Source organism: Cyanistes caeruleus, chromosome 21 (assembly GCF_971803275.1).
Source record: "Cyanistes caeruleus chromosome 21, bCyaCae1.hap1.1, whole genome shotgun sequence".
NCBI lineage: Eukaryota > Metazoa > Chordata > Aves > Passeriformes > Paridae > Cyanistes > Cyanistes caeruleus.
In genome coordinates, this window is record NC_141721.1 from 9,513,568 (window position 1) to 9,538,723 (window position 25,156).

A 25,156-nucleotide genomic window follows, 5' to 3' on the forward strand; every position below is an offset into this window, starting at 1 on the left:
GGGGTTTGCCTTATGAATTGAGAAAAAGACAAGCAAAATGCTTTTCTTTAGCTTAAGTTTGCTTTGCTGATGCGACAAGGCACAGACACGTCCCTCTGTGGTACACACCCAGGTGGGATACCTCGCCACCTTCCTCCTTCACCTGTGAAATTAAAACATCACCTCTGCTCCCCTCCTGTCTCCTTTGTGCTGCCCCATCCCACAGGCACACACAGACACCCACAGACACCCACGCCCTGAGGTGCATACAGTGTGGTGGCTCCATGCAGCAGGACAGAGCCCTGGGACTGAGCACCTGGGAGAGGGAGCTTCTTTTTCTTCCTCTTCTTCTGCTGCTGCTGCTTTGAGGGCAGAATCCGTGCCTGGTAATCAGGATCGCAGCTTGACTTTACACTGGAGCAGGCAGTAGGTTCTGTCACAAAACCAGCACTTGTGTCCCGAGCCTTAGGTGACACTTCACCAGAGGAAACAGGCAGCACAACTACACTTTGAGCTGGCTGGGCTTTCCCCACACTTGATGGCAGAGCAGAGGATGGTGTTGCAGGACAGGGAGCAGGACCTCTGTGCTTCAGCACACTGTCTGGAGCCACTGAGGCTGTATGCAGGCGCACGGCCGCTCGCCCCTCGCCCTGGCCGGCAGAATGTGCTCCAGGGCCCGCACCAACGCCAGCTGCTGCCACGTGCTCCTCCAGGCGGCAGGATCTGTGGGCTAAGCCGCTGTCCTCAAGTTTCACACAGCTCTGGCAGGCCTCAAGTGACTGAGCATGATCAACCAGCCCTGCCGGCCTGTCCCCAAGGTCGGCTGGAAGGACAGTCCCTGCATGGGATGCCTCTGTCTGCCGGAGCAGGCCAACCGTGCCAACGCCAGGTCTCAATCCGCTCTTATCACAAACTGTCACCGTGCCTTCTTTGTCCTTGGTCTCAGATAGGTCTTGGATGTATTCGGTGCCCTTCTGCAGGCTTCTAGTCACCGCCTCACTGGGGATGATGTCTGGATACAGCCCAGCACACTGGGCAGCTTCTGGCATCTCCGGGAAGACAGCGCAGCTTGTGGGAGGCTTTGGCAAGAGGGGTGACCTCTCATCGGGTGAGCTGGAGCTGCGTGTCTGGAAGAGGAGGTCTGTGACTTGCCTGCAGCAGTTTGCAAAAAGGCTGTTTCCCATGCCTGGCTCATGCAGCACCAGAGCAGAACAGTCAGCTGTGTTTCACACATACACTGAAGTCCCACAAGGCTCACTCCCACACGCAGCCCGTGCCCTCCGCTGCCTTCTCACAATCAGATGCCTTCTCCGAAGAGAATACCTACTGGGCCCCAGCGTGGCAGGAGGACCAGCAGCTGACTCCGCGCAGGATCCCAGGTCCCGTGTGCTCACCAGAATTGGATGCTGGGCTTGCAGCAGTTTCCCCGAAGTGCTGCCCGGAGCCCTTCAGCCACCGCACGCCTTGGCCCTGTCCCCAGCTGCCACGGGGCCCGCAGCAGCAGCTCCGCTCTGCTGCCTGGCCGTGCCGCACGGAGCCGGGTTCACACGGCTCCCAGAGCCCAGGGGATGCTGGCCGGGGCCGGGGCGGTTAAAAATAGCCCGATCTCGAGTGCCACACCAGTGCAGCCTGGGACGAGTGCTGTGCCAAACCTGAGCAAGTGAGATGCATTGAATTACAAGTCGAGGGCAGTTACTATGGCACGCCTGGGCCTAGCACAGCCATCCATACTAAGCAGGCGAGCACAAAGCTTTCAGGCAGTGAACCAGTAAGCAGTTTCTAGATGAATTTTCTCTCCTCTCACACTGCCCTGCCATATAAAACACAAACAAGCCACAAAACCACACACACAATCCCCTAACACCTCTCCTCTCTCCATGCTACTTAAAGAAAATCATGACAAGTGAAGCAGGGATTATGAAGCTGGAGCCTTCTCCAAGCCCCAGGTGGCCGGGGGAGGCTGTGGCCAGGCAGGCCACTGCTCGCCTCTAGTGTGGCTGTGCCACAGCCGTGGCACCATCCAGGCATTGCTCCTTCGGCACAGGACAGGCTGTGGAGCTCTGCAGCCTCACAACTGGGTACCCTTCAGTCCCAGGAGCCAGCATCAACTTTCAGATCACATAAACATCGTGTTTTCCTTGTGATCTTTAATTTTTGAAGGACTTCGGATGTACTGATAGCTTCAATTCTTCCTCCGTACCAAGAGACGGGAAGAGGAGGAATCTCCTTGAAGTACTTGGTCAGGTCTCATGTGGCTGAGCTGCATTTCTTCGACTCCAGCCAAAGCAAGCTCACAGCAGCATGTATGTTTTAGCTCTAACCTGTGAGGGCTGGTGTCAGTACAGCAAATGCAAATTAAATTTTAGCTGAATAACAAATGAAACTAAATAAACAGTTTAATGAATCCAAATAAACTGACTAAATGAATAGGCATTAGCTCTAGAGATGGCCCTAATGAAAACATTTCTGCAGGGACATCCTGTCAGGGGAGGTGGGAGACATGAGAAGGTGCCTCCCTGTGGAAACAACAGCTTCCAAGGCACTTCCCACTTTAGGTACAATAAGCACTTCTTCCAATAAGAGCCCACAGTGAAACATTAGAGCTGCTATCATTAAACTCAAATTGGTTCTAAGACATCTGCGGGCAGAGGTACAAGCTCTGTGTTCATTTTTCAGCAGTTTCACACCACTGGCACTGGCTCAGAGAGAGAGCAGAGCACGGTGAGGCTGCAGCCTGCAGGGCTCTCAGCAGAGCCAAGCCCCTGGACATCCACAGGGTTCCACAGCTGCTGGCTCAGGCACTTACAGGTACTGAAATGCCTGGTGCATTGTGTCTGGCACCCTGAGCTACCCACCCTGCACTCACCACATCTGGGAACTACATTTAAACCCATTTGTAAATTTTCTATCTGGCCAAAACTCTTCAGGAACCTATTCTTGAAACTGGCAGTCTGGGTGACCCTACTACAATAACATGCAATTCAAACGTCACAAAAATCAGGCACAAAGAGCAGGACTAATGCAAAGTACAAAGATCACCACCAACAAAAACATTAATGGTGTCAGGAAGAGCACGTTTCTCAAATTTCAAGAAAGCCGAAGGAAAGAATTGTATTTCAGACAGAAACCAAGAACCAGCTGATAATTCTCCAAGTGCCTGTGCCTTACTCCTGCACATACCTCAGTTTCAGAAAGCTACTGGGACAGCAAGAGCAGGGAACTAACCTGTTGTTCTATGGGTAGGGTTTGCAGGGGGATCTGACAGCTGTGATGTCCTCAGCAGCTCGGGCTGCCTTCCCGTGCCCTGCGTGCAGCTGTGCCCACTGCAGCATCCCTCCGGCCCCACTTGGGCCACGCGCGGCTCTGGGGACAGGATGGGTGGCTGCTCCCCACAGCTCTGCAAGAGTGTGCTCCCAGCAGCAGCCTGGGAAAGCTGGAGGAACCGAGAGGAACCCCTCTGCTGGGGACATGGAGTGGTCCCACCCTACTCTGCACAGTGCCCTGGCCTGAGCTGGCAGCACAGCCCACCCCAGCCCCAGCCCAACCTGCAGCTGAGCCTCCAGGTTGTGGAGACTCTGCAGGCTCCAGGGACACCAACAGCAGAGACAGAGCACCCAAGGCACAGTGCAGCTTGCTAATAGTCAGGATTCATGGTACCATTCCCAGTCCCACCCAGCCCCAAGGGCAGGAGGCTGGCTAGTGGGGAGCCTGGGAAGCAGGGCTGGTCTCAGGCCAATTTGACCCACTGGAGCCCTGGGCAAGATTCATGATCCTGCAGTTTTATGTAATTGGACATAACCACATACAACTTCTCTGAGCCTGCAGCCTCTTCAACAGCTTGTAGTGGAGACTTTCTCTTTTCACCAAGTGAAAGCCAAACTAAGGAAATGCTTTTTTAGAGAAACATGCCAACCAAAAGCTAATCCCAAAACAGCCTTGATACTATGGCAAAAACCTGACCTACTGCCAGAAGTGACAGCCACTGCCACCACAGGAGGAACCACACACTGGTTTTCATCTTTGGCACACTGTCCAAGCACTGCCCCAAGGACTGGCATTGCTTCTCAAATGCAACTAAAAAATGCATGAACTTCAGACCTGTAAAGCTTCTAGAAATAACAACTTTTCAGCACAGCCAATGGAGCACAATGCAGGAGAGTAAAACAACTGCTGGGAAGCTGCACCAGGAGAGGGGTGTGCTGCCAAGTTTAGTCATGTACAGACAATGAAGGTAAACACAAGACTCTGCAACACAGTGCTGGTTTTACTGTGCATGAGGCAGTTCTGAGTCTGCAGGTGGATTTATCTCAGTGCATGTTCCTGACCTACTTACTTCCACTTTTCAGCTGGGAAACCCAGGAGCAAGGCTGCTCAGGCAGAGCAGAGAGCTTCCAGTGGGAGCTCAGCAATTATCCCACTGACAGAACCGCCATGAACATGATCCCCTTGGGTTCCCATCCCTCATCCTGCCATACAGATGCTGTGTTATCACACTCCTTTCCTCTTAACCTTGTAGCAGTGATCAGATTTCTCTTGCACAACTTTCCTCTGACTGTCTCCCACAAGCCTGTCAGGGCTTCATATTAAAAACCCCGACTGCCAGCAATTCAGTCCTTTCCAAAACACCAGTGAACCTCCAAGGTTGGGCAACAGACAGCGATAGCAGATCCCCAGATTAAGAATCAGCCTCCTGACCTTGTTGCTAATGTGCAGCTACGCTTGCCTCCACAGCAGTTTTCCATTAACACCTGCATTCTCTGCTGCTCTAATGGAATATGTGTCTGAAAGCAGGGGTGGCTGGGATGCTCAGGGACAGAGGGACTGAGCTAGGAGAAAACAGATTTGGGCAAGGCAATGTTGAAAGGCATTTTATGGTACCTAGAAGCACTGCTAAACTTGCATGTGAGAAACTTGTTCGAAGGCAGTGAAGACTGTAGGAATAAAAATAATCCAAGAAACGCTGCACACAATGACTGTCTCTGATCTCACACCAGCTGATAGGAAAGGTAACTTAACCCAAAACTGCCCCCATCAGAAATCATTATAGGAACCCCAACTGTGCATGCTTTTCTGTTTCTGCACTCAGGACAGAGTAATCTCAACAGTTGGGGGAAGGCTGGGGGAAGACAGCAGCAGCCACCAGTCCTCTCATCTGGCACACAGCCCAGCACCTGAGCCTGGGTGCCTGGCACAGCTCGGGGTGGGTTTCTGCAGCAAGGAGCCCACTGGCAGCCTGCCCACAGCTCCAGGTACTGAGAGATTCCCTCAGACACAGCCAGTGCCTGCCCACACAGGTGCTCTGCAAGCCATACACAGCAGTGGGAACACCAGAGCCCAGGAACCAGGGCTCACGAGGCTGATGCCAAGGTGGCCAGGCTGACCCTGCTCCCTGACGAGACCTTCCTCTGCTCCTCCCCAGGTCCCACATGAGCAATCCTGCAGTGCCGAAACACACAAAGGATTTTCCCACCTTCCGAGTTCCCTCAGCAATCAATTGTGGCTGGAGAGGCACGGATTACACTGTGTAACTTTTTAACCCAGTTGCTGGCAGTGCAGGTGGGATGCTTGCTTCAAAACCCAGCACTGAGCTTCCCACTTTTGAACTGCATCCAGCCTGCTCCACTACTATGGGCCAGTGAACTTTGCTTTAGGTGACAAACTTCAGAAATGTAGCTTGATACCATAAAATCAGTGGGGAATGGAAGCAATGTGTGGGTCAGTCAGGGATTCACGTGCCTCAGGTCAAAGGCCAGCCACAAGCCATGCTGCTTCTACACTTTTTGCTTATACTTTACAGATCAAAGAAAAGAGCTGAGGCTGAGATGGATGCACAGGTTCTAAGTTCTTGAAGATACAAACACCAAACAGAGCAAACCCAGAGTAGGTGGAAGCATCCCAGGGTCGGTGCCAGCCGAAGAGCTCACACTGAGAACAACGAGGGCACGGAGCACAGGCCTGAGCCACTCAGGCTCCACCACACAGCAACAACAGCCAGCACATAACTAGTTAAACCTGCAATTTCCAGCTGAGACGTCGAACAAGGCTCTGCCCTTTCCAGGAAAGCTTTTGCTTCTGAGTATTTCTATCACGTCAGTGGCGCCCGCAGCCCCAACTTCTAGAAGGACCCAGCCCTCTGCTGCCCACCACGCCCGGGACATGCCCACATGTCCGCCCGTGGGCACCACGCGGTGCCGGGAACCAACTCCGCTCCCGCAGCCCGCGCCAGGAGCGCCCGCGGCCGCCCACGGGCTCCCGGGAACGGCCCCGCGGCCCACGGGAACGGCTCCCGGGAACGGCCCTGCGGGCCGGGCACGGGCGCTCCTGGCCGGGGCCCCCCCGCGGCCGCGCGGTGGAGCGGCCCCATGAAGGTGACCTTCACCGGGCCCGGGGCTCCCTCTCCGCCGGGACGGGCCCGCCCAGGCCCGGGGCGCCGCCTGACCCCGCGGCTCCCCCGGGTCCCGGCCCCGGCTCGGCCCCGCTGTGGCTCAGGAGGGCACCCGAAATCGCGCGGCCCGGCCCCGTGCGGCCTCCGGCCTCGGCACCCAGCGCAGCCGCGGGGTTGCGAGGAGCCTTCCCGAGGCACGGCGGGGGCGCTGGGCCCCAGCACGCCTGTCCCGCAGAAACGGAGCCCCTCGGGCCGTGGGCGCGGGAGCACGGCCCCGTGGCGGGGCGCGCCCGGGCCGCTCCGCCGGGCTGTCCCCGGGCGGGACGAGCCGCCCGATTTGCCAGTACCGCCCCGGGTACCCACAGCAGCCCCAGCCCCGCTCCCGCAGACCTCCGGGACCTTTCCGGCGGGCTCCAAGAGCCCCGGCGCCGGAGAGTGAACGGCGGGTTTGCACCGCTGGGACGGGCATCCTCGGGACGAGCATCCCCGGCGCCGCAGGCCCCGGCCCGGTTCCTTACCGGGGCGCTGCTGCGTGTCGGCGGGCCGGCTGGCGCGGGGTGCCGGGTGCTGCTGCTCGGCGCCCTGCGCGGCCGGCACGGCGGCCGGCGGCATCTCGCCCGCTCGGATGACCATGGGCCCGCGAAGGACAGCGCCGTCCGCCCGCCCCACGTGGTGCGGCCCCGCCGCCGCTACGGTGCCCGCCAAGGCCCAACCCCCGCCCGCCCGCAACGCCTTAAAGGGGCCGCGCCCGCCCGGGCCCGGCCCGCCCGGCTCCACGGGTACGACCCAGGGAGAGCCCCCCCAAACCCCGGGGAAGCCACCGGCCGCCTGCGTCCTTCCCAGAGGTCGCCGGGATGACGCCGCGCCGGCCGAGCCGGGAGCGGCGTGTGCCGGCCCCGTGGAGCCCGGCACGGTGGCACGGGCGGAGCGGGGCTGCCCCGCACGGAGCCCCGGCCGCCCCTGCGGCAGAAGGGAGCGGGGCTCGGTTTGGGGCGGAACGGAGCCGCAGCCCCACTGCCCTGCCGGGGCCACGGACACCCTCTCGTAGTGCAGGCTGCTCCGAGCCCCGTTGGTACCGAGCAGGTTCCATTTCTTGAAACAGGAGTCTCTGCAGCCGTGGGGGGAAATGTTGGGAAAATCTTTAATTGTAGCAAATAATGGTTGATGATAGGTAAAAAACCCCAATAAAACCCAGCCAAAAAACTCCAACCAAAACAAAACAAAAATTCAAACCAAACAAACTTTCTTAAGAAAGGATGTTCTTTTAATGTTTGATTTTTGTAACTTTCAAGCCTAATCAAAAAGAAGGGATATTTAATCCATTAAACAGATAGCAGCTAAGAAGCAAGCTGTAAGTGATGTCCATGTGTTAGAAAAACAGTTTAGGGCTTGACATGATTCAGTGATCTAAAACCTGGGGGAAGAGGTTAACATAGCTTGGGAGGAAGGATGTTGCTACTAATAATGGGCACAAAGAGTGCAGAATTTATGGGCTACAAGGACATTTAGCATGACTCCCAAGATAAGGAATAACTAATAAAACTAACACAGTCATTGTGCTGAAATCAGCTCCAAATGGGTAAAAGGCAATTCTGGCGAGTGAGGGGTGGGGTGTCCATGGCCATCAACCCACAGACCACTGATGCTAGAAATCAACTGACCCAAAAGAAGAGAACAACTAATCAGCATGGGAAGTGGAGAACCATTAACCAATAAAGAATACTAAATAATAAGGGAACTTGTAGCCAATGAACACTAATTCCTTTGTTTGTTAAAATGTATAAATTGTTAAAAGTTTTGATAATTGCCATATACATGGCAGGTGGAACAAACCCCCATGTACCCAGTGCTGAATAACGTCAACTTTCTAACTGAATAAACTGATTCAAAAATTTATTTCCTGTTTCTCTGTGTCACTGTCCAATCTAGCCTTGAATGCTTCCAAGAATGGGGCAGCCACAGCTTCTCTGGGCAACCTGTGCCAGGCCCTCCCCACCCTCACAAAGAAGAATCTTCCCAATATCCCATCTAACCCTGACCTCTGGCAGTGGGAAGCCATTCCCCCTTGTCCCCACACTCCAGATCCTGATAATGATCCCTCCATCTACCTGCGGGCCCCTGTGAGAACTGGGGTGTCACTCTGAGGACTCCCCAGACTCTGGAAGAGTTCTGGGGGAGTGAGGTAGGAGCCAGTCCTGGGATGGAGACAGAGATGCTTCTGGTTTGTGGCTACAGGTCCTGCATTCTGGGGTAGAACACTACCACCCTCTGCAGATTTCAGTCTCTTTATTAAGAAAAAGGCATATTACAACAGCTTCTAAAGTATAGCTCCATACTCTAGTCTCTGGGTGTTAACACATTTTGAAAAGCACTTGGTTAAAAAGCAAAGTCAACATGAATATCATCCTGGCAAATAATGGGGACATGTAGCAAAATGAACATTCAAATAAAGCAGAGCAGTGTCAAACCTTTGGCATCTGTCCCTCTGCGGCGGCACTCCCCAGCACGAGGCACAGGCGTTTATTGTTCTCACTGAGCTTTGTCAACTCAGCCAAGGACAATATTTTTCCTCCAACAAAACCACAGCTGCTCTCGGACCAGGGAAGCTGAGACCAGAAGTGCTGCTCCTCCATCCCTCTGCCAGAGCCCTCCCAGGGGTCTCAGCACAGCTCTGGCCAGGCAGAGGTGATGTCCCCACCCCAGTGGGGTGACAGTGTCTTTGAAACATACAGACAGTGCTCGTCCCTGCAGGGCCCAGGGGGCTGCAGCTCAGTGCTGTACCCACAGCCCCTGGGCAGAAAGGGTCTGCTGCTTCAGACATGCAAAGATTTGGGGCATTCCCAGGGCCTGATAGTCTAATTTCTGTGATAATTGCAACAACAGGAAAGGGGAGCTTTCTTGGAAGCTGCAAGATGACTAAAATCTATTGGGAAGAGCCAGCAGGCATAACCACACCCTGGCTAGGGAGGACCAGGCACCATCTGGGTGTGGGTTGGGTGCACCTCTCACACACCAGCAGCTTCGCTCCCCTATTCCTGCCCAAAGGTGCGAGGAGAGGGAGGGTGGGATGAAGGAATCAGATGTGGTGGCAGTACCGAGTGTCACCCTCCATGTCCTGTCCATCCCTTCATGGGGCTGGGACAGTAGTGTCCCTGCAGGGCCAGAGCTGGCAAGGAGGACACAGAAGCAATTTCTGCTGTCCCTGGGGAGCAAAGGGCAGCTCTGACGGTGAGGGGACATGGTGCTTTGATCCTTGTGCTTTAACAGGCCGTGGTGTCTGCTGGCTCCACAGCTGCTGTGCTCATCGATCCTGAGCTCCTCCTGCTCACCCAGCCCAGCACTCCAGCACTGCTGGTCTTATCTACAGATCTTGGATGCCTGCATGAGGCAACCCAGAGGCTTAAGGGAGTTCTCTCCCACCCTGTTGCACTCCCTGTAGGACTTGGCAGCCAGGTGCTGACAGTGCAAGAGGGTGACAAGAACAGGTGTGCACCAAGGAGTCACCACAGCTAGACTGGCTCATCAGGGCTGCTGGGACATGAGGGCTGGTGTTCTAGGAAAAAGGAAGGATGGTGTGGCTTCCTTGGGGCAGCAGGAGCTAGTTCACAAGGCTGTACACAAGGACTCTGAAAGGTTCACCTAACCCCCAAAAATTTAAGTCCCTTGTGCTGCTGATTTACCTTCCTAGTGTGGAGAGCTTGGGGAGAACTTGGGAAAAGCAGAGCAATCCCTTCACACTGCTGGCCCCAGCTGCTTCAGGCAGGATGAAGTTTCTAGCTGTGTCACTGCCACCTCTCCTGCGCAGCCAGGAAAGAGCCGCCCTCAGTCCCTCCAGAGCACCCATCAGCTGAGCCATGAACCTGCCTTTGCTTGCAATTCACAGAAAGCTTCCCCCTGGGAAGCAGCAGGGCCTGGCCCCAGTTCAGACTGTCTCAGCACAAAGCCATGCAGCAGCGGGAAGGTTGAGAACCTAGTGGGGATGGGAAGGACATGGCTGGGAGCGCTTAAATTAGCCCCAGCAAACACATTCAGAAAATATGGCTTTTTAGTTAACGGGGTCAAGAAGGAAAACGCCCCATTGCCAGGACTGTCTCTGCCACAGTGAGTGCAGCGGGTGCATCTTCCCCCATCCACTGCTCACCTCACACCTGCTGCAAGGTGCATTTGAGACATCACTTTCTTAGATAGCATTAGGGAAAATAATAATAATAATAATAATAATAATAATAATAATAATAATAATAATAATAATAGGAAGAGATATTAGCAAACCAAACACATGACATCCATAAGCCTCTGCAGAGCTACAGAGTGAAAGGAGGTGCAGAGGAGAGGAGCCCGGCTGTTAGTCTGTAGACAGACTCTCAGCACGTGGTGGTTTACACACACAAGACGTTGTTTAACAACCGAGCGTTATTGCTATGCTTCCATTTCCAGTCTAATCATTAAGCTTTACAAGTCAACATCAAACACTGCCTGTTCCATCCTGAGCACGTTGGTGCTGGCAGTTGCACTCCTGTCTGTGCTGTCAGGTAGGAGCTGTGTGCGCCCTTTGGATTCCCGAGGAGCGCAGAGCACAGACTAAACGCACCCACAGATCCCTGTTACACCTTTTGGGCTAAGGGCTAGCTTACAGTGCAAGAGGGGAGCCTGTGACAGCTCCCCACTCCAGGAGGGGAGGGCAGGCCCTGCCTGGGCCCCAGCGGCTCTCAGGCTCCCAGTGGCTCCAGCAGCCTTCTCAGTAAAAAATAGGAATACTGTCTTTTTGATTTTTTTTTATCATTTTGATCTCTTTGATCATTTTATATAAATACAAAGATTAAAATAGTTTATCTCAACATTATTTCTATTACAATCATACAGTGTTTTCCCTTCAAAACAAGTGCATGTATGTGTGTGTGTATATATATATATATATATATGTAAGTGTATATATAGTATCTCTAGAGCTTCCCTCCCCCCCCAGAAAAGCAGCAGTGACTGAAGCAGGTACAGCACGCAGGAGCTGATCCTTCCTGCTCCAAGGCAAATGTGCCCAAGGAAAAGTGCAGGGCTCACCCTGACGACTCATTTCCAAGCACATTACATTGGCATGAAGGGGGAACTGGGGTGCTCACTCTCCATCCCTCTGGGAACCCCCTTGGCTGCAAGAGGCTCTGCCTGCTCAGCCTGGGGCTCCAGACCTGCCCGGCTGCCTGCCTGCACCAGGAGCACCTGGGGTGGGACAGGCATGGGGGACTGGGAATGAGATCAACTCATTGAGCAAGCTGCTAATTACTGGTGGAGAGGAAAGGGCCCTGAAGCTCAGACAGAGTTGCTTCATTTACATACTAGGCACTACGGATGATGATTGCTAGGAAGGTATTTACCTAGGAGAAGGATCATACTTCTCCCTCCACTTTTCAATGCTCAGGTCAGTCATAAACACCATGATCTCATGAAGGAGTTTGTAATAAAAATGCAACATACTGTGTCTATCAGGATTGTCTGGGAAGGATGGGAAACAGCTGTGCACACCACAGCTGCAGCAACAGCCAAGCACACAAGGACAGGCATTGCCTCTTTCATCCTAACAGAGCAGAGACAAATCCGCAAGCAGAACCTCTCAGAACCTGAGAGAAACAGCAATTTCCAGAGGTTGGTCGCACCTCACGGGCATGACACTCCTGGAATTGTGATGCTGGAGCCCTGGGGCTGCTCGTGGACAACACTGGACAAACCTCCCATTGCTGCCTCCGTGGGTGGGTGACAGCAGGGCCCAGCACACCCAGCTCCCCCTGGAGCTGGGGCTTGGCAGAGCCTGACTGTGCCAAGGGAAACAGGCAGGAAGCATTCTGCTGGGGAGCTCAGGACGTATCTCCCTCATGCACTGTTCCCAGTGCTCAGAGCCTAGCCAGGCATTACCAGAGCCCCCTGTGCTGCCCTGCACCTGCCGAACCTCCACAGACAACCTGGGCATGTGGAGCTCTGCAGCCACGTCTGTGAGCACCCTGCTGGGGCTCCCTGCAGCCTCCCAGGGCTGGCACAGTCTGGGAGGACAGCTGGGGGCTCGTGGGGGCCCTGGACTTCTGAGGCAGCAGCTCCAGATACCTCAGGGACTGCAAAAATTTCCCACTAGAGCTTTTGTGCCACAGGAGCTGCACACCTTGGCTTGGCTTCAAGCCAGGCTGCTGCAGGAGCACTGTAAGGGGGACCCTGCCCAGCGTGGCTTTGCTGGGCTCTTTCCCAAACCCAGAGGTGTGTTAGGGACCACGGGAGCAGCTGGGAGTCCCAACCCGCAGGAGTGCCCTGGGAGAGCAGGAGGGGTCTTGCCCTCTAAAGTCTGACAAGTAACATAACAGCCAAAGGAAAGGTACAAAAAGCAGCTAATTTCTGCCCTGCTAGTGCAGCTCATATGCTTTGGGGCTCTTTTACCAAAGAGCTGGCTTGGCGACTGCTGCTGTGAATCTCATAAAGCATTTTAATACAGTATATAAATATTGAACTACAAAAATAGACAGCTCTGACTGCACGGGCACATTGAGGGTGGGTATGGGCTAGCCAAGTCTCCCTAGTCTATGAGGGTGATATCTTTCAAGAGGTTTCAAACTGAATTGGAAGGAAACCAGGTCTGACCTCACCCTGCAGCTCCCTCCTGCCCATGCCAGCCGCGGAGGCAGGGAGGGTCCTGTGGGAGGCTGCTGCCCACCAGCCGGGCAGGGCGCTGGCTGCAGGCAGGGGCCGAGTCCCGGCTGGGCCAGCCAGGCTGGCAGCCCACATGCCAGGGTGAAACCTGCCCTTTGGCTTGCCCTGAGCAGCACAGGTCCGGCAGCACCAGAGCAGAAAGACCTTTGCCCTGCCTGGCCGCCAGAGCCTTCCCCTCCTAATGGTGTTTCACAACACCCAGGGAGGGGATTGTAAAGCTGACAGTTTGGTTGGAAATGGGGCAAGGCAGCTCTGTATGGCCGCTGTGCTGGCAAGGATGGGAGGCAATGGGGGAGGACTGGGGGCTGCTCAGCCCTTAGCAGCAAACCCAGACCTGACTGTGGATCTGACTGAGAACCAAAATGCTGGTGCCAAGGAGAGCCCTGTGCAGGGGGCACAGGATGCAGCCCTGCTCCAGCAGCACATGGAGCCTGGCTGCAGTGGTGGAGGAGCCAGGGGGTGTCCAGCAGGACTGCCAATCTCGGCCCTTGTCCAGCTGCCTTGTCCAAGTCCTGCATGCGAACGAGATGAGGAAGAAATCCACGTTGGAGACAGCCAAATTGCTGCACAGGGGAGTGTGGGATAGGGCCTGGCCAGCACAGCAGCACTGTCCTTGTGGAAGGGGGTCCCTCCGTCACCCACAGGATCGACCTCGTTCAGCTGCCTGCATTCTGGGGAACCTTCCTGGTGATGTCCTGGGCCCTCTCCAGTGCCTGGTGCCGGTGATGGTCCGGGCTGGAGGCCAGGCTGAGCTCATCCCACGGTGCCAAGTCTCGTGCGGCACAGCCTGGTGCTGCTGCATGCCACCTCCCAGCACCCCAGCCAGGGAAAGCAACCCGGCGCCCGCTCTGAGGGCAGCAGCAGGAGGAAGATCTCACTTCAAAATGAGATCTATCTCTCTTTCCTTGCAAGCTCCGGACAGGCGCTCAGAACATGTCCCCTTCACAGCGCGGGTGCTGGATGCTCCCCTGTCCCGCAGCATTGCCGGTAACGTCCCCGGCCCAGCTATTTCGGGCAGAGGAATCCTCCCTGGCTGCCGGTGGGTGGGAGGTGCGTGCAGGGCTCCGCTTTCGGCTGCCCCTTCCCCTCCATAGGGCACGGGGGAAAGAGCCGGCCGGCGCCCGCCCGCTGCCACCGGGCTCAGGCCTTTCCGGCCGGTCGGCCCACGCCGTCTCCTCGCCGCCTACTCCTGGGCCCGGGGGGTACCGTGGGCACCGGACCCCTGCCTCTTGCTGGGCTCGCCCTTGGCCGACCTGGCCCTGGCCGCCGGCTCCTGCGGGGGCTGCCGCGGGCCCCGCTGGCCCCGGGAGGCCGCGGCGGCGCCGGCCGAGACGCGGGCCGGGCCGGGGGGCTCCGGCGGCGGGCGCTGCGGGCCGTGCGGCCGCGGCGTGTACAGGAACAGCGCTGGGTCGGGCATGGCATCGTGCTCCTCCTGCGCGGGGTCCCTGCACCGGGCGCCGTCTCCGGGCGGGCGCCGGGCGGGCGCCCTGTGGCCGCGGCGCCGGGGCCGGGCCTCGGCCGGGGGCTGCTCGGGGAGCGGCCGCCCGCCTGCCCGGGGGCCCGGCAGCCGCTGGGCCGTGGCGTGCAGCTGCAGCGAGAGGTAGGCGGCCGCCTCCGTCTGCTTCTGCAGCTCGGTGTCGAGGATGGTGACGCGGTGGCTCCTGCGCTTCAGCTCCTCCAGGAACCGGCGCTCCTTGCTGCGGAGGCTGGAGCGCAGCGCAGCCACCAGCGTCTCCTTGTGCTGCAGCTCCTTGCGCAGCTCCAGGTTGTCCTTCTCCTTCTCCTGCAGCTGGGCCTCCATCGCCCGGCACTTCTCCTCCAGCTCGCGGTCCAGGACATCTGTGGGTCAAGGCACAGAGGGGTCAGGAGGGGGAGCTCGGCCCCACTGCTCCTGGCAGGGCCCCACACGCTCCCAACAGGGACTCGGGTGCTGAGCGCTGCATGGTGCCAGCCTGTCCCAGCAGCGCCATTGAGGCTGCTCGGGTGCTGTTGGGATCCAGTACTCCCTGTGAGCTGCCCGGGCATGGGCTCACTGCCAGCGCAGGCACAGGAACCCCGGCACAGGCCGCTGGCAGGGCGCCGTGTGTTAACACCCAAATGTGGGGTGAAAGCAAAAGGCAGTTTCGGTGGAGGATGTTGTTGCCATGGAACCTGCTGCCTCTACCTTGCTGCAGTTTTAAAATTTCCCTAGGTAAGTGGTTTTTCACCCTAAACGTGACTTTGAATGTGGGCAGGGGGAGTGCACGAGCTGGGACAGAAAAGGAAATGGTGCAGTGAAACCACCAGCTCAACTTTGGAGGGACTTTTGGCCTCAAGCCCCGGGACTCCAAAGCCTGGTTAGTCAGGATGGAGATGCTAATCCAGGATTACAGAGGAGTTGGGCTGAGCTCAGCAGAGAAGGAGCCTCCATCCCGGGAGGGGGGAGCAGGTTCTGGGGAATGCTGTCCTGGGCATGATGGCCAGGCAGCTTGGGGAATTCAGAGCTTGGGGTTGTGGGGCCAAGCCCAGTGGGCAGCCCTGACCCCAGCCCTGGCTGCCTGCTCCAGCACCAGCCCTTGACAGGGTGCAGGCTGGCACCTGCCCGCGCTCCCTGGCCTGCCCAGGCCTGCTCCCATCCTCTGCAGTAATCTACTTTTTATGATGTGATTGGCAGCCACTTACAGCCTCAGCTCCTCAGTGTTTCTGCAGCTTTATAATGAGGTCTTAGGGAGGCAGTTGCAGGCAGTAATTATTGCATGAATGGCATTAGAAGAGCAATCATTTGATGGCATCGTAAATGAGGTGCTGCCCCATAAACGTGGCAAAGTGATTGTGCAGCTCTAATAGGCTGAAGGATGGGCAGGCACCTGGAGGAGACTGGCTGCGTTGTGGCTGGTGACACCTCGATGGCATCTCGTGGGCTGGGCAAGAGGCCCTCTGCCAGCAAAGCCCACGGGTGCAGAGAAGGAACCCCTGGCTCCGTGGGAGGGGCTGTGAGTTTGGAATTCTCATGGAGCAAGCCATGGCACTGTGTGAGGGTGCCAAGGGCGGGGACCCCGCTGGCCCCGGTGAGAGCAACCCACACCCACACAGGGACCGGCTGCTCTGGCACTGAGGACAGAGCACAGGCTGGGCCTTGGTGCCAGGGGCCGTGCCCAGGCAGTGCCAGGGAGGAGTTTCAGAGCGAGAGGAGCTCACAGAGCTCACAGAGCAGCCTCTGCTGGCCGCAGGGCTCCCGGACATCACCTGCATTCATTGGGCTGCCAGCAGGCTGTGCACGCTGCTTTCCCAGTCCCACCCTCAGCCCCTCTGCCCCGACAGGCAGGGTCCACTCCCCTCCCTGCAGCCCTGATGGGTCCCCTCTGGCCGCACCCACACCTACTCCCCCTTCTCTTGTGCCCAAAGCTGTGCTCTTACCTTGCTGGCGGGCCTCCATCTCTTTCATTTCCAGGTCATGGGTGAGCTCTGGAAGAGAAATTCAACAGGACTGAGGAGGAGCATCCCGTCCATTCTGTGTTCCCCTTGTCTTCCTCTGCTCCCTTTGAGGCACTGGACATCACTGTGGCTGCAGTGCTATCTCTGCCCAGCCCACATGGGAGTGTGGCCACCTTGGAGCAGCAGCCACAGGCTAAGCTAAAAATATGCAATTCTGGCAAATTAAGCAGCCTCATGGCCAAGACATTGTCTGCAGGAGGTTCTGCTCCTCTGACAATGTCTTTCCTTTTTCTACGAGAGCTGCTGAACCGTTTTTAGTGCTTTAAACCAGGACAAAGAGCAGAGCAATGGATTGCAAATAGACCAAAGTGTAAGCTGTCACCCAAAGCATTTCATAATTTACTGCTGCAGGCTGATCGCTGCCTCTGCACGTGACGCAAGCAGGGTCGGCCTTGTCCCAGCACAGTGTGCCTGCAGAAGGATGCTGCCCTGCTCCAGGGCAACGTGCAGCTTCCAAATCCCTTCCAAATCTCAAAAGCTGCAGCACCTACCTGCTGAGCCCCAACATGCTGCCTCCTCTCTGCTGCTCTTTGCCTGCCTGCTGTCTAGCCCCAGGCTACAGCACCAGGTCACAAGGGGCAGCTCAGGAACCTTCTGGAGTTCACTTTACCCTGCACTCTTACAGACAGTCCCTTTTGAATTAATTATCACAGCCCTCCCCACCACTAACAGCCCTGAGCAGAGGAAGAGAGTGGCAACAGTGGCATTCAGCTGTTTGGAGGCTATTTTTCCTCCTGAAAATGAGTTGAAATGGTTAATCTTTGCCCTACATTTTTCTTTTAATCTGCTTTTGTGTTGACTCTAATCCTCATCACTGCCATCCTTCTGAAACAGAATGCTTGGCTCAGGCTGCTCTGCCCGTCTGTCTTGGAAAACAAATCTAGTGAGAAGGCAGAAGTACCTGAGAATGTAATGCAGTTTCTGGAAAGCGTTCAGCACTCTCAACTGACCCGGTGGGAATCAATGGCCATTGTGCTATTTTTCTGAAGCTAAAATAATAGGTTTGGAGTCTCAGATATATTTCAAATGAAAGCCAAAGCAGTTGCCTATTTCCAAAGACATCATCCTGCTGAGCAAGTGCAGGGATGATGCACAGCCTGGGGTCCCAGTTTCTGTGCTGGAGCCAGGGAGATGGCACTGATCTGCTGCAGTACCATCCTCATGATTCCTGAGGGGCAGCTGAGAACCACCTCTGTGGCAGGGAGAGCCTTTCCCACAGGGAAAGGCTCAGAGAGATCAGGGGGATAGTGAAAATGTCAGAAACAACAGTGCCAGGGCAGCAGGCAAGGCTCCACAGGGCCACAGTGGGGAAAAATTGACTTATAGACTCTACTCCCCTCCTGCAAACAGCCCCCCAGATAATGACACTCACATGTCAGCAAAGTCTACTTAAAACTACCCAGGGGTTGCCCCCATCACTCCTGGCAGAATCACAGCCTCACCCAGGAGGACAGGACCATGATCAGATACAGCTGTCCTTGGGTCATACTGGGAAGAGGAGATCACCCTTGCAGCAGGCTCATTTCAGCCTGCAGGGACAGACTCCCCAAGTTTGATTTGGACAGGAGACCCCCACTGTTTTGCCTGCCTGAAGAGGCCATAGATGAAGCCATTAAAACAATGAAACAGAACAGCAAAAGCTCAGAAAGGATAGGGAAAAAGAGCCAATTTTATCAGTGCAGACATTTCTTTGTTTCCCAGGAACCTGGGAGAATGAGAGCCTGGAAGACAAGGAGTAATTAGCTATGGCTGAATTATTGATGACAGCAGCAACACAAGTTGGAATGAGTTTCAGTGGTGGCAGAAGGCTGGGCACCCGTCACTGCTGCAGGGGTGGCTGGAGGGGAGTGTGACACTGCTGCAGCAGAGTGGGGGATAGCTGTGCACCCCAGAGCCACAGCCAGGCAGGGCCCTGAGCCTGAGCTGCAGCCTGGCCCTCGCCTCCTCTGCATCTTGCTGAGCACCTGTGTGAGCAGCCTGGCATGCTTTCCTGCTTTCATGGAGCTTTCCTGCCCAAGGTGCTCCATGAGCAATCAGCTCCCACACGCTGTGGCCACCCCATCACTCACCTGAGCAGTGCTTCTGCAACCGGAGGATCTCCAGGTGCAGGTCATGGAGCAGCTCCATCTGCTCCTTCTTCAGGAAAGCGATGTGCCGCTGCACGCTCTGGATCTGGTGCTCCAGGGACACGGTCTCCATTGCAACCAAATTCACGGTCCAGGCCTGCAGGGAGTGGAGATGGCTGGTGATCAAACGTGCAGCAGTGTGCTGGGCTTGCAAGCCCCAGCCCGTTGTGAGGGGCAGAGCCTGTGGTGAAGGGTGGTGCCTTCTCTCCTCGACCCTCTCCATGGGTACTGTGGCTGTGGGCAAAGCAGCCCTGCTCAGCTGATCCCCACGGAATGGCCTCAGCCCTCTCACCTTCCAGTGCCTCTGAGGTCGGCTCCTGTCCTGCCTGCTCTGAGACTGCACAGGCAGAAAATCTTGCTGCATGAACCCTGGCATCATAGCATGCATGTCTGTTCTGAATCTGGCCCTAGGAAATATTTTATCACTGAGTAGGATGCATCTGGGACAGGATTTCTCCCCGTCGTCCCCAGGTGGGAGGTGCACCAGAGACGATTTTGGCTCTCACTTGACAAGCCCCACATTACACAGCAGCAACTGCAGCGAGCGATCCAGCACATGAAAAATACAATATGCCCTGTCTAACCCGATCAGCACTGCATGGTTAGGAGAGTCATGTTGTCTTCCAGGAGGAGGAACATCTTCCCTGGTAATTTGCCTGGCAGCCGAGCTGGGCTAGGGGTCCATGCCCACGTCATCAATGGCCTCGGCAAGGCAGCTTCAAAAGCTGCCCACCTGTGCTGCTGCACAGAGAGATAAAAATAACCCCTGAAAGAGCCCTTTATCCCAGGAATCTGTCCTTGCTCCCTACACACAGCTCAGAAGGAGGGCAGCTGCAGCAAATCGAGGTATCTAATCACCTGGCAGTGCTGGGTGAGTGGCTGGACTCAATGACCTGAGAGGTCTTTCCAATCTAAATGATTTTGTGGGGAGATGCTGTGCCACAAGCCTGTCCCTCGGTAGCTGCTTCCCACATCTGACTTGAGTTTTCTCTCTACAGAAACTGTAGAACCAAAGGAGCACTGTGGCTCACTGTTCCAGCCCCCCTGGCATGATCACATAGGGCATTTTGCAATTCCTGCAACCAGAATGTGTTTAAAATCAATGCCACAGTAAGTGGTCTTGGCAGTGCCCCAAGGTCAAAGCTTTGTTCCTGCCCAGGGCTTTGCAGATTTGTGACAGCGTCTCCACGGGGGGGCAGGCTGGTTGGGAACAGCTGAGCACCCAACTTGCTGGTAAGGAAATGATCCCAAGTGCATTGTCCTGTAGTTGTATTTATGGAAGGTGTAAAATCCAGCTGTGCCAGAGGGCCGGGGCTGGCCAGGCCATCCTCTTTGGAGGGCCATATGTCCTGGTGCCAGTGCAAGAGTTCTGGGAGTTACCTGGTGTCTGCCAGAGACCAGAAATGCAAACCACACCACAGGTACATCTTCCTGCCAGCCCTGGCTGTGGTGGGCTGAACTTCTTGATAGGAGCTGTGGTACCTCATATCAGGAAACATCAGAAAGTAGGTTGGCCAAGTCCCAGGGGACATGTACTGCTATTTTCAAGTACTCTGTTCTGTCTAGTGAAATGTCTTTAGTAGAAATGGCTGCAAATTTTCTTTTGAACTTTCCCTTCTCCCCTTAAGTAGAAAATGGCTCTTTTTTTTAACCAATGAAAATGTTTTCCTTTAAAAATAGTTGATAGATTTCAAGCCTCAAAGAAAGTCAAAGAAAAAAAAAATCTGGAATTGAGATCTGTTTGTTGTCTCTGATTTGGAAGAAAAGAGCCTTCATGATTTTCCTGTGTATGCAGAAAAAGGAGCCTGTCTCCAGAATTGAAACAGGAAATCCTTAGTGGGTTTGAATCAGCTTTGCCTGTCCAACTTTTACAAGCTCTCAGCTTGTGGCAGGAACATCTGAAGTCCCACATGGGGGAGTGAGCACCATGTTCTGTTTAGCCATGAACCTCTCACCAGTACTAAGGGCATGGAGGGAGGCAGGAGTGGTACACAGAGGCAAGGAGGGCAGGAGCTGTCTTCATTGGAAATGAGGACAATGCTGGAAACAGCTGTGCTGCTGCCTAAGAGCACTGTTGGGAAGAGCTCTCCAGGGGTTCCGGGGGACTCAAGGCTGCTGCTGTTCACCATTTGCAGCCCCATGGGAGGGCCATGTTGTCCCCTCTGCAGGTCACACAGCATTGTCTCACGGGTGATGATGCAAGAGCCAGAGCTGTTAAGGAAGATGCAATCTCATCCAGAGGCTTTGGGAGCATCAGTATTGGAGTGTCTCTGACTTCGCTGGAGGGCTGTTAGATGAGCGTTTGCCACCAAGGCGGTGTCCACCTGTTACCCAAAGGGGTTCAGAACCAAACTCTCAACAGCTGGTATCCTTCCTTCATTGCTTCTGAAGGCAAGTGGGATGGCAGCAGCATCCTGAGCCTTTGGTTTGATGTGTGCCTTCTGTCATTTCACACAGTTCGATCCTTGGGCAGTGTTGGGAGTTAATAAGGATTGGCTGCAGCTGCTGGCTGATTTAACACGTACAGGGTCACCACAGCTCCCAGCTGGTAACACCAAAACTCCCTGTGCCGAGGGCTTCAGAACACCCACAGTGGTGATGACCAAAAGCCTGTGCAGTGAACCATGGCAGGAACTTCCACCCTGTGCCACAGACACGAGAGCCAAAGCATGGTGACTGGTGCTGTCCTTCCCACCAGCTGCTCCTGCCCCAGTTGGGTGAATGTGGCTCCCAAAAGGATGGTTGTAGTGCAGCAAATAGGGACATAGTTGGGTGCCCCCACACTGATCCCTCCCTTGCTGCTGTAGCTGTTACTTCTCCTTTCTAGACTGGTTCTAAGACACCAAGACAACTGGTGCTGGAGGCTCTCACAGTAACCGTGTACTCAGTGATTTTGAAGAGTTACAATTGAGGTTACAAGCCTGGAAAAAACCGTTATTCATAATAAAAGCCAAGAGTAAGTGACAGTAGTCCTGTTTAGCTTGAAGGATGCTCTGTGCCCTGTGCTTCTGAGAGTTGTACATGTGCACACACAGCAGCAAAAGAGACAGCAGTCAGCTGAGCAGTGTGGTTTGCCCCTATTCAGAGGTGACACCTACAGCCGGAGCTGGTCCCTGCTCCCTGCAGAGCTCTGGCTAAACTGTTCTCTCCAGTTTTGGAGACTGGACATCCACGGGTCTTTGCTTCACCACCAAGAGTTTTCAGGAACAAGGTTCCCTTGCTGATCCTCCAAGATTTTGAAGACAGAACTGATGAGGCGGAACCGGGCTCAGTCCCCTCCAATTCCCCACATGAAGTGGGCATGGTCTCAACTGCTGAGCCTTCCTGTGCTGCTGCCTCTAAACCACATTTTTTTCCACACTCCTTGTCCTTTCACTATGCATCCATGGCTTTTGACACAAGCATATTGGGAGCCCTGATCTCAGCTGCTTCTTTCAAAGTGCTGGTGGAAAACCCCAGTGAGATTTACAACTTCATCAATTTTATAAAATTCTTATTTCACAAACCAAAATGACTGAAGCAGCCTCTCGGAGCAGCTACAATGACCAATTCACTTACAAGTCTACAAAGAGCTGATTTCCTTTGCACAGGCAGATTGATTGAGAATTTGCTTCCAGGACAAAACTCTGCTTAAGACTGCTGTTCAATGTAAATTAGAACCCCAAAACTTTGACCCAAGAAAAACCCTCAATCCCAATGATGCATCTGAAAGGGAGACACAGTATTGCATATCCAGGTACCTCTCTACACACACCGTCACATGGTCTGTCCCTTATCTGTGTTATTATTATTCCTCATAAATGGAAAATCAGCTGGGAATCAGAGGGCATGAGGTTTGAGGGAACAGGTCGATAATTTGTTCTGCTGTGGCTGCCACCAACCCCTTCTCCATCACGTAAAAACATACCCAGGAATAAACATTGATATGCACTAGAAATCCATAGTGCTTGGTATTTACAGCTCTAAGAATATAAACTGTAACAATGCCACTAAGCCAGTGTATCTTTAAATGTAGGGAAATCAGGCAAGCAGAAAGCTCAGAAACTTGCAGAAGGTCACAGAGGCAGTGGCGATGCCAGGAATGAAAACCAGAGGTGAAATCCCGGCCTTGGAAAAGTCAGTGGGAAACCTTCCCTGATCTCAGCAGAAGCAGAATTACACTTGGAGTGCTGTTTGCTATTCATTATCTGTCAGTGTCTATTTACAGATAAAATCAATACAGATGAGGATTATAAATTATTGTGTTTCTCAAAATTCTTTAAGCACAACAGCCTGAGGAACAGCCCCAGCGAGGCTTGTCAGGGGGCTGTGGATGCTGAAGGCAAGGCCGTGCTCTCTCCTCCCGGCTCCGAGGAATTCTCTGTGGATCCAGCTCTGCTCCGGCAGCGGAACCGGGCCATCACCGCCGCTCCGGGCCAGCCCTCCTCCCCGGCGGGGGAGCCCGCGGTGCAGCCCGCACGCTGGGGCTTGGCGGCGGCGCTGCCCGGTCCCGGCGCCGCGCTCCGCAGCGGCCGGCAGAGCCCGGCAGGGCTCAGGGCCCGCGGGGACACCCCGCCGGCGGGGCGGGCACGGGCGCTGCGCCGGGGGAGCGTTCCGGGAGAAGCAACTTCTAGAACCGGCACCGCGGAGCTGCGGGCAACTTCTGCGGGGCAGTGCCCGCAGCCCTGGGACCCCGCCCGCCCCGCGGCCCGGCCCTCGCCCCCGGCCCCGCGGCCGCTGCCTTACCTGGGGGGAGCGGCGGGGCCCCAAGGGGCGCCCGCTGGGCGTCATGGGCGCCGGGCCGGGGCCGGGGCCGGGGCCGGGGCCGCGCCGGCTCCCGCGCTGCCCGCGCTGCCTGCGGCGGCCCCGCCTCGCCCGGCCCGGCCCCGCCGCCCGTAAACAGCGGCAACGTGACCGGAACTGGGGAGCTCCGCCGGGCCGGGCGGCGGCGGCCGCGGGGAGACACCCCCGCCCCGGGCCCTCTGCCCCGGGCCCGGGCCGCACCCAGCCGCTGCCGGGGTAGCCGCATCGGGAGACCCGCGGTGAAGCGGGGCTCAGCTCCCGAGGACCCTCGGGGTCCCGCTCCCCCTCCCCTAGACTCTCTCTGCAGCTGGGTCCCGCTTCTCGGGGGTCTCGGTGAGGCCGGGGCTCCGCTCCCAGGGACCGTGGCGTCCCCGCTTTCCCTCCCCGGGGAGCCTCGGGCCGCCGCTCCCCGCCGCTGTCCGCGGTGCTGAAGCCCGAGACCGAAGCTGCTCCGGAGGGTCCCGCTCCTGAGCCGCCCGCTCAGCCCCGGGCGCGGGGACCCCCGAGCAGCCCCAGGGGGCCAGAGAGGGGGACTCTGTGTCTGTGGGGAAGGCAGCGGCCGTGTGTCCCTGCGGAGGCTGCAGAGTCACCGCCACTCGGGGGATGCGAATCAAAGGGGGGCCGGTACCGGCTGCAGCCGAGAAACTGGTCAGTCAAACCAGCGAACCTTTGGTCAGAGAGATGGTAACAGAGATGATTAAAAAAACTTGTTTACTCAAGAGGATACTGATTTTTCATGCCTTTTGTTTATGGTGCCCAGACCAGCTGGGGCTTCACATTCAAGGATGACTCAATCCTTTGCGCCTCTGTTCCGGCAGGGAGGCTGGGATGCGGTGGCCTGTTCCATGCTGCACGGCGGTGACGGCACAGGAAAATGGTAGCGTCCTCCCCGTCAGCTGACAGTCTGCTGATTCCCGTTCCCTTAATCCCAAATGTGCCTAGAGAGTGCAGCGGTGCACTCTGATGCTGAATTGTGCTGCCGGCTCCCCGTTCAAACTGCGGCATTCCTGCTTATCCTGGTGTACAACCAGAACACAGAGGAGCTGTAGGGGTGCTCACAGAGTATGGTCTGTGGTATCATTCTGCCATCCCACATCCTTCCCTCTCTTTGGATGCTTCCAGGCTCTGAGTGAGTTTGTGCTCTGCAGATCCAGCAAGGGTGTGCTGTGGCCAATAGGCTGCCCCATGCCTGCAGCATACTCCAGGTATGATACCAAAGGTTTGTGATATCTCTGCACAGTAACAGCTAAGGACTGCACCCTCACCTGATGCACAGTGGTGGGGTCCAGCCTGGCCTGTAGTTTCTGGTAGCAGAGAAAGGCTGGGCTTGGTGTTAGGGCTCATCTATGGAGACTAAGTTTAGTTCACATGAAGAAAGAAATTATTTAACCAGGAGAAAAGATGACCAGTGAGGTCTGAAGGTCTGTACATGCATGCACAAGAAACTTGTTTGCAATAAGTTATCCAGACATCTCCTTGCAGCCCCAGACAGTGCAATGGAGAACTTCAGGGCCTCCCAATGCTCCCTCAGTCATGCCAACTCAACTTCTGCTCTCTGAAAAATGAGTTCTTGTTGAAACAAGAAGTTGTTATGAGGTCACAGATGCCTGTGTGGAGGGGGAGAGCACAATCTTTCTTGTTCAGAGCAGCACTGTCTTGTGTGGAGCCCCTCTCACCCATTTGTGGCCCTCAGGCCAATGCTTGCCAAGGTGTCACTTGTCCCTCT

At 55.8% G+C, this 25,156-nt stretch overlaps 2 protein-coding genes and 1 long non-coding RNA gene across 5 annotated transcripts in view; 1 reads left to right on the forward strand and 2 right to left on the reverse strand.

Moving 5' to 3' along the window:
- Positions 1-7,217, reverse strand: part of CLUH (CLUH binding protein of NUMT mRNA) — a 31,163-nt gene extending 23,946 nt beyond the window's left edge. Inside the window, exon 1 of one of the 2 annotated variants that reach the window (XM_086859559.1) lies at positions 6,883-7,217. In XM_086859559.1, coding sequence (XP_086715685.1) covers positions 6,883-6,997 — 115 coding nt within the window. In that variant the 5' untranslated portion in view covers positions 6,998-7,217. Of the gene's footprint in view, positions 1-295; positions 5,838-6,882 lie in introns of those variants that run through there. The other variant, XM_023939438.2, reaches the window with a different exon arrangement.
- Positions 7,218-7,606: 389 nt separating this feature from the next.
- Positions 7,607-23,456, reverse strand: CCDC92B (coiled-coil domain containing 92B). 2 transcript variants are annotated; one of them, XM_086859202.1, is made up of 4 exons: positions 23,374-23,456; positions 18,592-18,745; positions 16,445-16,492; positions 7,607-14,887 (listed from the first exon to the last, which is right to left on the reverse strand). In XM_086859202.1, exons 1-4 carry the CDS (start codon positions 23,416-23,418, stop codon positions 14,232-14,234), a joined length of 903 nt encoding a protein of 300 aa, XP_086715328.1. In that variant the 5' UTR covers positions 23,419-23,456; the 3' UTR covers positions 7,607-14,231. The 2 variants fall into 2 exon arrangements, with proteins under 2 accessions (XP_086715328.1, XP_086715329.1); XM_086859203.1 differs by lacking the exon at positions 23,374-23,456 and having other exon boundaries at positions 18,592-19,036.
- On the forward strand, positions 14,558-22,884 carry LOC147649653 (uncharacterized). The gene is made up of 2 exons (XR_015278448.1): positions 14,558-15,239; positions 16,479-22,884. It is a non-coding gene; the product is annotated as an uncharacterized LOC147649653 (long non-coding RNA).
- Positions 23,457-25,156: the final 1,700 nt, after the last annotated feature.

Coding starts and splice junctions, on each gene's coding strand:
- CCDC92B (XM_086859203.1), bottom strand. CDS start 19,036: ATGCATGCTATGATGCCAGGGTTCATGCAGCAAGATTTTCTGCCTGTG. Junction 16,493..18,591: donor GTTGCAGAAGCACTGCTCAG/GTGAGTGATGGG, acceptor TTTCTCTTCCAG/AGCTCACCCATGACCTGGAA. Junction 14,888..16,444: donor GATGGAGGCCCGCCAGCAAG/GTAAGAGCACAG, acceptor CTTGACCCACAG/ATGTCCTGGACCGCGAGCTG.